The sequence below is a fragment of the Aquarana catesbeiana genome, linkage group LG06 (genome assembly GCF_042186555.1).
Source record: "Aquarana catesbeiana isolate 2022-GZ linkage group LG06, ASM4218655v1, whole genome shotgun sequence".
Classification (NCBI taxonomy): domain Eukaryota; kingdom Metazoa; phylum Chordata; class Amphibia; order Anura; family Ranidae; genus Aquarana; species Aquarana catesbeiana.
Window position 1 is genome coordinate 381,389,843 of NC_133329.1, and position 17,030 is coordinate 381,406,872.

The 17,030-nt window shown below is 42.7% G+C and overlaps 1 protein-coding gene across 2 annotated transcripts in view; it reads right to left on the reverse strand.

Moving 5' to 3' along the window:
• The window catches only part of THSD7B (thrombospondin type 1 domain containing 7B), an 807,368-nt gene that overhangs the window by 542,748 nt on the left and 247,590 nt on the right, over positions 1–17,030 (reverse strand). For both annotated transcript variants that reach the window (XM_073634254.1, XM_073634253.1), the window contains exons 4-5: positions 13,016–13,826; positions 9,410–9,652 (exon numbers count right to left, since the gene is read on the reverse strand). In XM_073634254.1, coding sequence (XP_073490355.1) covers positions 9,410–9,652; positions 13,016–13,826 — 1,054 coding nt within the window. The remainder of the gene's footprint in view (positions 1–9,409; positions 9,653–13,015; positions 13,827–17,030) is intronic.

The following is a 17,030-nucleotide window of genomic DNA, read 5'->3' on the forward strand; positions in this document are numbered from 1 at the left end:
ACCTGAGCTGTGGATCTCTGCAGCTTCTCCAGAGTTACCATGGGCCTCTTGGCTGCTTCTCTGATTAATGCTCTCCTTACCCAGCCTGTCATTTTAGGTGGACGGCCATGTCTTGATAAGTGTGCAGTGTGCCATACTCTTTCCATTTTCGGATGATGGATTGAACAGTGCACTGTGAGATGTTCAAAGCTTGGGATTTTTTTTATAACCTAACCCTGCTTTAAACATCTCTTCAACTTTATCCCTGACCTGTCTGGTGCGTTCTTTGGCCTCGATGATGCTGTTTGTTCACTAAGGTTCTCTAACAAACCTCTGAGGGGTTCAAAGGACAGCTGTATTTATATAGAGATTAAATTGCACACAGGTAGACTCTATTTACTAATTAGGTGACTTCTGAAGGCAATTGGTTCTACTAGATTTTAGTTAGGGGTATCAGGGTAAACGGGCTGAATACAAATGCACGTCACACTTTTCAGATACTTATTTGTAAAAAAAATTGAAATTTATGATTTTTCTTCTACTTTACAATTATGTGCCACTTTGTGTTGGTCTATCACATAAAATCCCACTAAACTACATTTACGTTTTTGGTTGTAACATGACAAAATATGGAAAATTTCAAGGGGTATGAATACTTTTTCAAGGCACTGTATGTATATGTGATTACAAGTAATGTAAGATAACTAGTGTCTGTTTTTATTTTTTAGACTTTTTCCCAAATACCTGGTAATCCTGCCTGTCCTCCTTTTCATTCTGACCATGCCAAGCACAGAAGCAGATCTATACTGGCGTGGTTGGTTTGTGGATCCCTACTTCCTCCTCACAGCGTCCATGTTCTTCATGGATGGCGACAGACACAGCGCCTACAGGTACACGACTTGGCACTTTTTGGAGACACCTCTCATCTCCCACTATACTGTATTCTTGGCCACCGAAGGACGCCTGCAGGCTGCAGTTTCCTCTAAAGCTTCTGCAACAGGTACACCGGACTGTCCCATTTCTACAAGTAGGATCTCCTTGCACACACACCCTTGCTGCCATAGAGCGCTCAGATGTGGACCTACATGGAGTTAAGGAGAACTAACTTTTCTACACGTTAAATCTCCCCACTAACCACTCCTTCCCATGTGCAAATGTATTGGTACATGTGTCTACACAGACTGGTTTTCACCTTCCAAAGCTCTGATGAAGAGGTTATCCTCGAAACGCGTCAGCATATTTTAGCATTTGCCCCCGTTCAGGCATGTTCCACTTGTAACACTACAAGCGTGTGTGTGTGTGTGTGTGTGTATATATATATATATATATATATATATATATATATTGTGCAACCCTTTCCTATAAAACGTAGTATGTTTATATTTCCTACATGTATGTATTTTATCACTTATGAATAAACTGTAGAATTTGATGCTAGTGTTTGATCATGCGCCTTCCACCCTTTCTTCCCACACTTCCTCCTTACAGATACAAGATGTCCTGTGCTGGGACAGGATCATTCAATATCCAGGGCAAAGATGAGAACAGCCCCCCCCCTCCCTGTTGCTAACACATGACATAGATGGATGTACTACCCTGATGCTTTGGCATGCCCATACCCTGCCCCCCCCCACCACCCTGGGCCCCATCGCCCATAGCTGGCATGTGTGGCTATTTACTTGCTTTCTAGAATTTGGGAGTGGGTGGACAGTTGTACTTGCATGGAGTGTTTTTCGTGTTGCCTGTGAGTAGTTGGGGTGAGGGGGGAAGAGAATAGTGGCCACATCCCCCCACCCATCCATGCTCTCTTGATTGACAGTAGCTCCCAGCACAAGCCTTGCTGTTAAACATCAACTGTAATGCAACGCCAGCCAAATGGAAAGCTGCGTACAGAACACAGAGTGTATATCCCTGCTATGTGCGATAAAAGGACATATCACCCACTTTAGAAAGTGACACGCCTACAGGTATCAGGAGGAAGAACAATACAAAAGGCTTTGCTTCACGTGACTGAAGAATAAAACTATTTATTTATTACAAGTACTTACATAGAGCCAACAATTAATGCAGTGCTTTACATATACATTGTACATTCACATCAGTTCCTGCCTTCAAGGAACTTACAATCGAATGTCCCGAGCTCACAGTCATACATAAACATATTAGAGCCAATTTAAAAAGGAGCCAATTAACCTACCAGCATGTCTTTGGAGAATGGGAGGAAACCGAAGTACCCAATGGAAACTCAGCAAGGCATGAGGAGAACATGTAATCCCAAACGCTGTGGTTGGGATCCCAACCAATAATCCCAGTGCTGCCAGATGGAAGTGATAACCACTTAGCCACTGTGCTGCCCTCGCCAAAAAAAATAAATTAAAATGATGTAAATGGAGCTATACTGCTATACCCATATGGGACAACATAGTGTGCTTTTTTGCAAAGCTGAACTTACACTTTAATTGTTAGGGTGAACCTAAGGGTCAGGTCAAAAATAGGGGCCACAGGTTATAGGGAACATTTTTTTTCAATGCTGAAACCCAGGAGTACCAGGCTTGACACTAAAAACCAATCCACAGACAACCTACTGTGACAAATTTCTCAACTGGATTTACAGATAAATATAAAAAAAATGGCGACTAACCACCCACGGTCATCCACCCCCAAAGTTGACACATGAACCTCTGGTAACTTTACACATCTACCCGTATCCGAAACAACTCTTTCCTTTCTTCCATATAATAGAGATTTCTTCAATAATGAAGTCATTTAACATTGTGTAACCTCATGAAGACATCAGATAACGCCAGAAATCATTAGAGGGAATGTCATACAAAATGTCACCTATGAGATGTCTTCATCTCCAGCGTATTTCACTGCAGTCATCGTGGTAATTGGCTTTTGGTGTAAAAATAAAAAATGTGCTTGCAGATCTCGCTAATTATTACAAAATACAAGCCCTGGCAGGTAATGCTGAATATATCATTTTTAAGTGGCTTTTATGATGGAGTGCAATTCGAGGGCTGTTTACTACAATGAAAATAAATTAAAATGTAGATTGAAAACAAATGAAACATTGCATGAAGGCAAGGTGAGGGAAGATAAGCAGTGCCTATGTTTGGGCATGTTATGAGGGTTTTAGGGTATTTTGGGGATATGGGATGTTAGGCACCAAATCCAGTGAAACCATTAATTGAACTGCCAATACAATCCAGCAAGTAGTGCAGCTGTGCAAATGCCAGGAACTCCTGGTGGAAGGTCCTGTCAGGCAGGCTGTATGGGGCCCCACAATTTCTAATATTGGCCCCGGGGGCTGCAATAGCAGTGACCTCTAGCAGTCTTATGTAATGTGTCTCTAGACTCCAAAACTATAGCATGTTACAACTGTCCTGATACATGTCTCCAGTCTGCAAAACTGTAGTATGTTCTCAGTGTCCGTCCATCTCCCGCAGTATGTTTGCAGTCTCTGACCATCTCCTGTTTCACGTATACAGTCTCTGATGACCTTCTGTAGCATTACATTCAGCGAATAGTATGTGTGGTCCTTTGGAGTACATTTACTAATGTACTCCTTGGACCTAAAAACATTTACTCGTGGACCATTAAAGTAGATGTAAACCCTAATTGTATGACCATTGGTGACCAACTTTCTTGATATAGAGGGCCTCAAGTGTCCCTGATACCAGCAAAGGACTACACAGAACTGTCATAAATAATTGAAACATATAATAAATGAAAAATTGCATAAAGACAAGGTGAAGGAAGGTAAGCAGTGCTTATGTTTGCATATGTTATGAAGGTTTTAGGGTATTTTGGGGATATGGGATGTTATGCACCCAATCCAATGAAACCTTTACTTGAACTGCCAATACAACCCAACATATACTGCAGCTGTGCAAATCCAAAGAACTCCTGGTGGAAGGCCCTGCCAGACAAGCTGTATGAGGCCCCACATTTTCTAATGGTGGCCCCGGGGGCTGTAATAGCAGTGAGCTCTAGCAGCCTCATGTAATGTTTCTCTAGTCTCCGAAACTATAGCATGTTTGCAGTGCCTGGCCATCTCCTGCAGTAACTTTGCTGTCTCTGACCATCTCCTGTTGCATATATGTAGTCTCTGATGGCCTTCTGTAGCATTCACTTTCAGCAAATATTATATGTGGCCCTTTGGTGATATTAGGGACACTTGAGGCTCCCTATATTAAGACATTTGACCACCATTGGTCATACAATTAGGGTTTACATGTAGCGCACTCCTAAGGAGCCGCAAGTAGAATGGGATCCACCACTCTGCACAGCCAGGCACACTTAATTTCCACAGTCACTCCAGAGACACAGAACAGTCTTTTTTGTTTATCGGGGGATATAACTTGGATGGGGATGGGAGATTATGGGAAGCCAATTTGACTTCAAACAATCTCCAGGGACAACTCTTCCTATATACAGTATCTATATACAGCTCCACTTCTTCCTCCAGCACACACTTGCTTGCAGAACCCAGCTATGTCACCCTGTGGTAATTTTTGTAGCAAAGGCCCATTACAAGCAGGGAAAGTGTGAGCTGTGTCACCCAATCTGTTCTGCAAGTATAGGGGCTGTGACCCTATACTTGCAGAACAGATTGGGTGACACAGCTCACCTTTTCCCAGCATTTCCTCTCCATGGTCACTGATCCCAGCACCACCTCTTCAGGGCCTGCCAGCCTGGCTGCAGTGGCCCTTCTTACTAGTCCTCCAGGCTAACTCTCCACAGTCCTCCAGACTGATACTCATCAGCCCACTCAGGAGATTTCTCAGATGTGCTGACCTGCTCCCGCTGTCCTCTCTCCTTGTTCCAATGCCTCCAGGAAGGGTTTTCTTCATGTGTTGTAGGGGAATCTTCCAGCACCCGAGCCCCAGGCCTGGGGTCACCCCCCCCTCCCCAGACTAGGGGGTGCCCTGCGAGGGCCTCCAACAGCCTTCTCAGCACTCCGTCTCCATCTTCCACCTGACTGGCCCTGCTGGCATTACTAATGACTATTTATGAGGTAGCCTGCCCCCTGCCAGCCCTTTACTGGGGATTGGCTGAGGACCATAAATATTCCTAGCAGCTCCTCCTGGTTGTCTAGAACATTCTCCAATGTTCCAGAAAACGGGGGGAGGCACCAGAAGAGCTGTCAGGATGAGACATCCAGCCCCTGAGTCACTAAACCCTGACCCAGATTCACAAATCAAGCCTGGCCCTCAGCCAAGCTGAAATTTTCCTACACTAACAACTAAACCTATTTACACCTAGAGGGTGCTACATACATCTACTATAATGGACCGCAATTGACTGACTTTAGGTAAAAAAAGTACATTAGTAAATATACTCCAAAGGACCACACATAATATTTGCTGAAAGTAAAGCTACAGAAGGCATAGACTGTATACATGCAAAAGGAGTCAATAACGGGTCATTAAAGTAGATGTAAACCCTAATTGTATGACCAATGGTGGTCAACTTTCTTGATCAAGGAGGCCTCATCAAAGGGCCACATATAATATTCACTGATAGTAAAGTTACAGAAACCTATCAGAGACTGCAACAGGAGATAGTCGGAGGCTGCACAAATACTGCAGGAGATGGATGGAGACTACAAACATGCTACAGCTTTGGAGACCGGAGACCTGTATTAGGACAGTTGTAGGCTGGAGACACAAAAAGACCAGTATGGCCAATAACAAATTTTCAGCAATTTTGTTCTTTAAAGTGGAGTTCCACACCTAAAAAAAGTTAGTAATGTGCACAATAAAAATTAAAAAAAAACATTTGGAGAAAATTTTTTTTTTACTCACCTCTAAATGCCTGTTGCTAGGGGGTTCCTCGTAGTCTGCCTCCTTCGGTGCCTGGGCTCCTGACGTCACTTCCCTTGGCGTAGGAAGGGAGATCGCCTCTCCACCCTCCTTCTTGTCAATCATCTGGGACACGTGACTGGTCCCAGATGATTGCGGGGCCAGTGACGGGGCGCAGCGCGGCTCACACATGCGCAGTGGGTGCCCGGCTGTGAAGGCTGCCAAGCGGAGGGGGGGATGAGAGGGGCTTCGATCCCCTGCATCGCTGGACCCTGGGAAAGGTAAATGTACGATTAAAAGTCATCAGCTGCAGTATTTGTAGCTGCTGACTTTTAATTTTTTTTTTTTTTTTTTAAATGGGAACCCGACTTTAAGTGGAACTAGAGTCCCCTATAATTACGTTCCCCTAAGCGATGTGATATCTGTGAGACCGCTTGCTACTTCTGACATCTTTGCCCTGTCTTCTTTCAGGCTCGCCATCTTTGGCCATCTTGATTGGTCAGCCCAGGAAGATGTAATCCCCGCATATGAGTAATTTATCCCAGCAACAAAGGAGGCCAAAAATCTACACATGCATGGCTCAATATACCTTCAGAAGAAACCTTGCTGGCAAGCAGAAAAGGAGTTTATATTGCAGAAGAGTTGCCTTCTACAATAAAAGGCTGCCTGCCAACAATGTTCCAATGCAGGGCTATTGTTCTGCTTTAAGGCCCCTTTCACACTGGGGCGGTGGGGGCGTCGGCGGTACAACAGCGCTATTTTTAGCGCTGCTGTACCGTCGTTCTTGTAGCTGTATTCGGCCGATAGCGGTGCGGTTTTAACCCCCGCTGGCGGCCGAAAAAGGGTTAAAATCCCTCATACAGCGCGGCTATAGCCGCGGTATTGCCGCGGTATAGCCGCGCTGTCCCATTGATTTCAATGGGCAGGAGCGGTTTAGGAGCGGTGAATACACCGCTCCTTCACAGCTCCAAAAAAGCGGTTTGCAGGACTTTTTTCACCGCCCTGCCTGCGCACCGCTTCAGTGTGAAAGCCCTCGGGCTTTCACACTGAACAAACAGCGGAGGCTGTTTAGGGGCGGTTTGCAGGCGGTATTTTTAGCGCAATACTGCCTGCAAACCGCCCCAGTGCGAAAGGGGTCTAACTAAAGTTCATAGGGGGTAGGCTCTGGTAGGGACAGACAAAGCATTCTGAAGTCATAGACCACTTCTTAGTGTGGATGATTATTCACCACTATAGTATCTATCTCATAGAACAAGTACAAAGCACTCAGGCATTTCCTTTCTGTATTAGAACTTATTCAATATGAGCATTGATTCTTAAGTGCAACCTATCAGAATGTATGCTGCCGCAGTCATAGCAATACATGATGGATGCTAATTGCTGGGGGGGGGGTCATTACACTTCAGAAGCAACACTTAAGAATTAGCATTTCTTATTGAATAAGGCGGACGGTGTCGTACATTGGCCCGTCACGTGCTGAGGCCGAACTGTTTGTTCCATGTCTCACACAACAAGTTTTCATCTGTAATCAATAAGTACAATCGCTTCATTCTCTCTCTTAACCTTTCAATAAACACATCCTTGGGGAACAGAAACAATGTTTGCTGTGGTTAATGGAGCGAATAAAATGCATTATCAGGCACTTATGGTACATTAGTCTCCCGAGACATACTGTATATTACTATCTTAGAGAATGGAAATGATTGCAGCCATTGACATTACAGTGTTTGTAAACTAGGTAAATGTGTTTGACAACTCAGAATTACTTTAAAGGCTAAGATCATCTTTTCAGGCTCAATTTTATTTCTAATAATAAATAATAGCCTTCTCTAATGTCTTTTCTGCCCACGCCATCCCAATATGCTTATCTCTCACTCACCAAGTCCATGGCAGCCTTCAATCTTCATCTCTTGGTTCAAAATTTAAAAAAAAAAGGCATCTGAGCCCATCACTTCCTGTGGGATCACGTGACCTTCCAGGAAAATTCATATCCCATCATAAACTGCCTTACTGCATCACAGGATAGGGCATGTTTTACTTCTGTGGATCACACCTCCCTTATTATTATGCCACCTCTTTTTTATTTCTACCCACTTTCCTACTTTTTCCTTTAAAGTGGTTGTACACCCTGTACAACCACTTTTACCTACAGGTAAGCCTATATTAAGGCTTACCTGTAGGTGTTGGAAATATCTCCTATTTACAATAAAGCAGCGCGCCGATGTTTACGGCGCATGCGCCAATTTCTACGGCGCATGTGCACTTTAGAAAGGGCTGATCGTGCCGTTTATAAAAGGGTCATGCGCAACAGTGACGTCACGCGACCTCGGCCAGTCACAGAGCCGGAGTTCACGGCCCCGGAAGGAAGAGGGGTGAGGATGGACGCTCGCTGCTAGTGGGGACAGCGGTGACATCGCAGGCTTGTGCGATGCATAGTAGCCCATTATGCTTTACTTTTGCAGGGAAATAAAGAGGAAGTAAAAACCAGCAGGGTTTACTTCCTCTTTAACCGCTTCAATACCGAGCACTTTTACCCCTTCCCTGCCCAGGCCAATTTTCAGCTTTCAGCGCTGTCACCTTTTGAATGACAATTTCACGGTCATGCAACACTGTACCTAAATTAGATTTTCTATCATTTATTCATACAAATAGAGCTTTTGTTTGGTGGTATTTAATCACCACTGGGATTTTCATTTTTTTTGCTAAAAAAAAATAAAAAAGACAGAATTTTGTTTAAAAAAAAAAAAAGTTTTTGTTAGTTTCTTATTTTGTAAATAAGTAATTTTTCTCCTTCACTGATGGGCACTGATAGGCATTAATGAGACGGCACTAAAGGGCACTGATGAGGAGGCACTAATATGCAGCACTGATGAGCACTGATAGGCGACACTGATGGACACTGATAGATGGCACTGATCGGCGGCACTGATGGACACTGATAGATGGCACTGATCGGCGGCACTGATGGACACTGATAGATGGCACTGATCGGCGGCACTGATGCATGTTGCATAATTGTAGGGGTTCAAGGTCAACATAATTCTGTTAATGATCAACAGTAAAAATCCCGTAAAAATTCATAGCATTTGTAATGTGGAATCTCAAAATCGCATGATTGTATGGTGTAGCATAAGGCAAGGCTCTACGCGTTTTGTGGAGTTTTATCCACTCATCAGGAGCAGTTACAAATGCAGAGATCTATAATAGAGAGAGGAATGCAAAATGAACAGATGCTGGACATAAGGAAAGAAAGAATGAAGGTAAGATAAGGTATTAACAAACGCTCATACCTACACATAAATTGGATATATAGCAGTAAAGTGTTGTTAACAACTGGGGGCACCATAGAGGAACAAACATCCCACGGGAGCTGAGGTCAAAATACACCAAAATTAGACCAAAATACACACACAATGGAAAACCCCTTTAACGATAGAGGGGTTTATATCAACGGGATTTTGTTCACTTCAGTTGAGTTTTGCATTCCCATACAACTCTACAAGAATGAAAACCAGCTGAAAGCAGGTCACGTGAAGGTTAGACGGAGATCAATTGCTGCTCAAATGCCCAAAGCCTTTATGATGTTATAAATGATAAAGACCTAAAAATGAATGGTCACCTACCCGAGACATGGTGACTGGCGTCCGATATTACAAGCCTCCGTCTCTTCGAGCTCTGGACATGGCTTCCTCTCTCCAATGGCCATACGTTTAACAATCCTCCTTCTACTCCGTAGTCCAAGCACGGTTCCTCCCAGCTGACACGTCTTAGAACAGGAAGTCCAGTCACCCCATTCTGACACTTCACAGTCTTTTGGCATAATACAAGATCGATAATGTAGGGGCATATTGTCCTGGGTGCAGATACTGTAATAATAAAATAAAATCACAATCTGTATATGTACTGTGGTTTGCTGCAATCAATCAACAAATCCTAAGCAGTGGCGTCTCCAGCTTTCATATTTAGGGGGGCACATGGGGGGACAGGGACAAAAGTAGGGGGGCAACTATAAAATGCATATATATATATATACATATATATATATATATATATATATATATATATATATATATATACACACACAGAGATATATATATATATATAGATATATATATATATATATATATATCTATATATATATGTATATATACATATATATATAGATATATAAATATATATTGGGGCCCTTTACTATGACCACAACGGCCCTTTCACATGTTCTGCAGTGAGCTCCCTTCCTACTGTATTGGGGCCCCCCCAGGGTGGCAGTGAACAAGAGATATATGTCACCAGCATACCAAGAAAATAAAAGGATCCAAAGCAGTGGGAGAACTATCAGGGTTGCAAAGGTTGTCTTGCCTCCGGGCCCTGGTGTTCTGCCACTGTGGGGTTCCCCAGCCTCCTCTTGCTGTCCTGCCCCTGCTACTGACAGCACTGGTCTGGCATCTCTTGGAATTTACAGGCTGGTTCTCCTGTCCTCAGGATGGGAGAAATCAGTCTGTTTTTTCAGTAACTGAGAGTCCTGGTGGAGTCCTTCCTGCAACTCGCTCTTCTCCCTGCCAATGAGGATGCAGGGGAAGGAGCAGATCGGGCGGCCGTGGTTGTGGGAGCGCTCGCATTATGCAGTGTCAGCGAGCAGAGGGAGGGGGGAGGAATCACCCGCAGGAGCTGACTGGGGACTCTCTCCCTCTTAGACATTGCCTTTTTAACTTTTAGGTTTGTTAACTTTTCGTAACAGTTACAAATGTTCGTTAGGAATTTGGATCTGAAATTCGTAAACGAAATTCCGTATTTCGTACAAAATTCGTAAGCATAGCAATTCGTAATTCGGATCCTCCCGAATGTACGAATTTCCGGAAATTCGTACGAATTTACGGAAATTCGTACGAATTTTCGATTTGTACGAAACTAATCGCACATGTCTAATAAATAAGCCACAGGACTAATGGGCAAGAAGGGCTGCAGAATAGAGAGGGGGCACAAGAAGGGTTGCAGAATGGAGAGGGGGGCTGTGACCTCAGTGCTGCCTCTATCTACCCCATAGAAATGCTCAAAGTTTGGGCTACTGTCTGGGGTGCAGCTACAGACAGCATTGACAGACATAAAAAAATTACATACAGATTTTAATGGGGACAAGTGCTATGGGCACTGGATCCCCTGGGGTATTTAACAACTATTTTTTACTTCTATTGAAAGTTCTTCTGTGGCCCTTTCACACTGATCAGTTTTTGATGTGCTTTTTTCAGGTGTGAAAAGATTAATTTAAAGGGATGGGAGGAACTGCGCCCCATAATTGTTGGTGTCATTAGGAGGAATAGTGCCCCATCGTTAGTGTCATTCAGAAGATTTGTGCCCCATCAAGTGTCAGTGGGAGGAATAGTGCCCCATCACTCTTGCTGTCATTTTGCAATAGTGTCTCATTTTTGGCGTCAGTGGGAAGGAATGGTGCCAGATTATTGCTGTCAGTAGAAGGAATAGTGCCCCGTCACTGGTGTCAGTGGGAGGATTAGTGCCCCATCATTGGTATCAGTGGGAGGAATAGTGCCCCATTGTTGGTGTCAGTAGGAGGAATAGTGCCCCATTGTTATTGTCAGTGGGAGGAATAGTGACCCATTGTTGGTGTCAGTGGGAGGAATAGTGCCCCATTGTTATTGACAGTGGGAGGAATAGTGCCTTATTGTTGGTGTCATTTGGAGGAATAGTGCCCCATCATTGGTGTCAGTTGGAGGAATAGTGCCCAATTGTTGTTGGTGTCATTAGGATGAATAGTGCCCCATCAGTAGTGTCATTCTAAAGAATTGTGTCCCATCATTAGTGTCAGTGCGAGGACTAGTGCCCATAGTTGGTGTCAGTGGGAGGAATAGTGCCTTATTGTTGGTGTCAGTTGGAGGAATAGTGCCCCATAATTAATGTCAGTGGGAGGAATAGTGCCCCATTGTTGTTGGTGTCATTAGGAGGAATAGTGCTTCATCAGTAGTGTCATTCTGAAGAATTGTGCCCCATCATTGGTATCAGTGGGAGGAATAGTGCCCCATTGTTGGTGTCAGTGGGAGGAATAGTGCCCCATTGTTGGTGTCAGTGGGAGGAATAATACTTTATTAATCCCAAAGGGAAATTTCTGAAGGGAAATTACTAAGACTTGGTACTCATTAGTGTCAGTGGGAGGAATAGTGAACCATCATTAGTGTTGTTGGGGGAAATGATGTCCCATTGCTGGAATCATTGGATGGAATAGTAACCAAAGGGCAAGTAAAGGGTCTTATCTGGTCTCTGGGCCATAGTTTGGAGACCACTGTTCTAGACATATTTGAAGCCAGTAGTTGACTCAGCACATCTGGCCCCTTTATAACTAAAATTAGGCTAGGTAGAAAAAAAAAATCTAACTGCTTTTTAAGTTAGCCTATAATATCTAGCTAGCAACTCCTCAACCTGACAACTCTGAACAGGAGAGTAAATCAAAAACTAAATTTATACCAAACCAAATGATCATAAAGTAAGTAACATTAATCATTAAGTAACAAAAAAAGTGTCCCCTTGGAGTGACCAAGTGATTACTTGAAGGTGAGACCTAGGCGGATCAATAAACGATTGCCTGTCACTGCTGCTAACAGACCAATGTTTATTTATGGTCTAAATGTTTTGTATGGGGTCATATTGACCGACGTTGCTTTCCTGCTTTTGACATACGTTTGGAACACACCTCAAATGCAGGTCAGCAAAATCCTATTGACTTTAATTGAATAGTACATATGGAAGTTCAGAGGCTGTGCTTGACCTGTTTCTTTGGATGCACCATGTCCTATTAAGGGGCAAAGCAGGTCAAACAGCCTTTTCTTTTCGAATGCTGCAATCTCCATTCAATCGGAGCTGCATGCATATGAATGGAAAATACTGATTGATTAGAATGTCTGCCGACATGAACCCTAACAAGCTTACCTAGACAAACTAATTTTCTTTTAATTTAAAATAGGTTTTAGACTTTATCTTGCTGTAAGAACAAAGGTTGCAGAGAAACAACTATGATTAAGAAAACACTTTAATTTCCCCGAAAAACATTCTAGCTGTACACCCCTACCAACAATAACAACACATGTAATCATGATTGATTTGTCTGCCTTTTGCCAAAGAGCATACTAAATTGAGTTTGAAGGTTCTTAAACTGCTCCAGACTTTAATAAATGACAGGTGCCAGACATACTATATACAAGCTATGGAAACATTATTCTTACCTTAGCAAAGCACTCTTTCCATCACTACGCATGCACTGTACTTGGCGCGTTTGGTAACCAATCTCTGTATCCCATCTATCGAATCTTTCTTGTGATAGATGGCTCTCCTGCTTGAAAGTACTTCTTTCACCAGAATCTGAGCCAAAATCCAACATGGTCCTTCCACTAAAACTTATTTCCTTCAGATGAGGCAACCTACACTCGCTCCAAGGTCCAACCTTAAGACTGTAGACATGTTCTTCTTCCCCAAAGGAGCAGAAACCATAGAATGCACAAGGCCTCCATTCCGTGAGATTTGGGCAGTCTGAGCCACCATACAAAGATGGAGAAATGACAAAACGGGTCCTGTGCTGCAGATGTTTCCCACAGTTTTTACTGCACGTAGACCATGGTGAGAATTCCGATACAATACAATCTTGTGGGCATGGTACCAGACACGATTGTTCTTCTGCAGGTCGTGGAGTAAAGTGGTCACAGATTTCTTGAGATGTTATGGATCTATTGTTCTTGTGGACACAATTCACTTGTCTGTGCTGTAGTCCACGTTGGGCTGTGACACATTCGGAGGTTTTTGATTTAACTCCAGTGTGTGGATAAGGTACAAGAATGCATTGGTCCCATTCTGTAGTCTCCCACTCATAAAGTTCTCTGTGCCAGCTGCAAATTTTAAAGCAGTTCTGCTGGCTTGCTGGTTCCTCCTCTGGGTTACAGTTTGAGATGTGGGTAACCCAACTGTCCCCATGGACGCACCAAACCGACCGACTCTGTAGTCCACTTGGTCCGCATTCACCTACGCATTGACCCCATGGACCTGCAAGATAAAGACACTTTTATGAGCTGTCAGTAACACAAAAGAAAATGATCCAAGAAAAGAAAAGTGTAAAAAGGAACTCCAGATACAAGCCATAAACAAAAGGGGGGGTGCCCAGTTTACCTGTTTGGACTACAAAACACCTTGCTATGTCTGACAATGAGGAGAAGGCATTCTGTAGTTCTGACACACTATCTGTTTTAGGGTGAAAACGCTACTCCACCATAGGTACAGTTTGATGAAAGAGGGCTTTCCCCCAAGGACGTAAAGTGTGTTACTAACCAAATCACCAGCTGAAAATAAAGGAAAATAAAAGCCATAAAAAAAAAAAAAGAAAACAAATGCTGCCACCATATCTACGGATTTTTACCCTGCAATATATTTATGTTTTTGCTTTTGGATTTAGCTTGAATTCAATGTTTTCTACTGAATACATAGCTGAATTAAATTATGGGTTAAATAATCAATATCTGTTAGGACCACACATCCTGTTTTTCCATGCGACTTAAAAAAATAAAATTCACTTTTTCAAGTCTCCCATGAAAAAGAAATGATGGTTCTGTAGGTTCTCTTGGAGAAAACAACTCGGCAAAAAAAAAAATCTTCGATTTCCTGAGCACACCAATTTTAATAGTGAGCACCCGTCCCTTGTTTTGTGCCATGTATATTGATATGAACTCTTTTGCTACTGAGCCATTATTCCGTGTTGCTATATTCCAGCACGCTTCAAGGTTACCGTCAGTCAAAGGAAAAAGAGAGATTGACTTTTAATAAAATAGCATGAAAATGTTTCATAAAAAATAATTCAGTAAGACTATATGCGGCAAGTTAAACTGCGGCATTGCAATCACATACAAGTGGCCTTTTTATATATTTCATTATTATGGAGATTGCATCAAATTAGACAATGAGTCAGGGAATAATATATTCTAGGTCCACATTACAGATCTGCCTCCATCCTTATTCCGAAGCATGTCATAATTTAGAAGTTTTTTTTTTTCATCAGTAGATGCTGTAATGACAGCAGCCTTGCTTTGGCCATCTCTTGGGGGCAGTGGCGGCTGGTGCTCAAAATTTTGGGGGGGCACAAACAAACTGAAAAGTTCTGAAAAGAACCCCATCAATCGCAGCCACTGTGCCCATCAAAGGCAGCGACTGTGCCCATCAAACTCAGCCACTGTGCCCATCAATTGCCGTCACTGTGCCCATCAAACGCAGCCACTGTGTCATATCAAATGCTCCTACTGTGCCATCAAATGCTGCCACTGTGCCGTCAAATGCTGCCAATGTGCCCCATCAAATACAGCCACTGTGCCCCATCAAATACAGCCACTGTGCCCATCTTATGCAGCCACTGTGCCCAACAAATGCAGCCACTGTGTCCCATCAAACGCAGCCTCACTGTCCAAAAAGTGTTTCCCAGTGCTAAACCTTATATCCAATTTCTAAATTGCTGCATTTGTACATTTTAAAAGCCAATATAAAGAAATAGTACTGGTAAAAAAAAGCACTTGTGGATTTAATTAACCTTTTTTTTGGTTAATTCTCCTTTAAGGGGGTGTGGCAGGGGGCGTGTCCTATGCCTACATACGTTTGTTAGTAGGTGTCCCTCATTCCCATCTCAAAATGTTGGGAGGTATGCACACATTAACTTTAAGGGCATCCCAGTCTTAGTCTGTAGGGTTCAATATTGAGTTGGCCCACCTTTTGCAGCTATAACAGCTTCAACTCTTGTAGAAATGCTGTCCACAAGGTTTAGAAGTGTGTCTATCGGAATGTTTCACCATTCTTCCAGAAGCGCATTTGTGAGGTCAGGATGCATTAAAATTCATGTGCGTGTAAAGGCAGGCACCCTAATACTTTTGACAATATAGTGTATATGTCCTTGATTACACAAGGTACACAAACACACCTTCCTGACCAAAGTGGTCTTTTTCAGCCTCAGACTAATTTTAACAAGTACAGAAAACACCTGTTTATTCTGCCAGAAATGCAGTGTCCTTATAACTTCCTGTGAATTTAACTGATATATCAAACAATGTTATCTTCTTATCTAGCTACCAAACTATCTTTTGTAAAGTACTCATTTCCCAGGCCGAAGAGAGGAAGACATAATTGTAACCCAATCCTCAGTTTAAAACCAAGGTTCCCTTCATAGGTACAGTACGGTGAGTGAGCATAGCCACGTAGGACAGGGAGTGTGTTATGTGCAGGAGTACCAGGAAAATACAAGAAAAATATCCAGGAAAATGAATGCAGCTATTTTATCTAAGGACTGGTAATTTATTACATTTTCGGTTTTGCATTTAGATACATTTACTTAAAAAACACAGGACCCTGGTACAAAATGCAGTTGCGGCGCAGTGGTTCTGGTCTTACAGAGTTAAAACATGTGGTGAGGAGGTGAAATAACACCTCTAAGCTGCCTGTCAGATGCCCTTTAAAAAGGTGTTTCACCACGCATCACTGTTTGAGGGCAACACAAGTGTGAACGAGGTCTAAGACAATTTGTTCTTGCACATGTTGTACTTGTAGCTTTTATTTAGTACAGCATGCAAAAAAAATCCTGTTTTTCTCTAGGTAAAAAAAAAAAAAGAACAAAAAAAAAAAAAGAAAGAAAAATAATAATAATATATATCTATCTATATCTATCTATCTATATATAGATATATCTCTATCTATCTATCTATCTATCTATCTATCTATCTATCTATCTATCTATCTATCTATCTATCTATCTATCCAGGGCTTTTTTTCAGCAGGAACTAGGGGGAACTCAGTTCCACCACCTCTGGCTCAGGTCTTCTGCTCCCTGCTCACCACTATCACTTGGTAACACTGAAGTCCAGCTTCTGCATGACTGTAGTATAGTATAGTATGCTGGGAGGTACTACAGCCGGATAGGTGTTTCAGTTTAATATTGCAACAAAGGTTAGAAATATGACAGATGGTGGAGCTTTTAAGAAGGGGGGAGAAGATGAGGGCAGTGGAGGGAGGGGGTTGTATGCAGAGGAAAGAGCTACTATTTGATGCCATTTGGCAGGTATGTGTGTGGCGGGCATGGTTAAGTTCCTGCACCTATTCTCTGAGAAAAAAAACCCTGTATCTATCTATCTATCTATCTATCTATCTATCTATCTATCTATCTATCTATCTATCTATCTATCTATCTATCTATCTATCTGTCTATCTATCCACACAGTA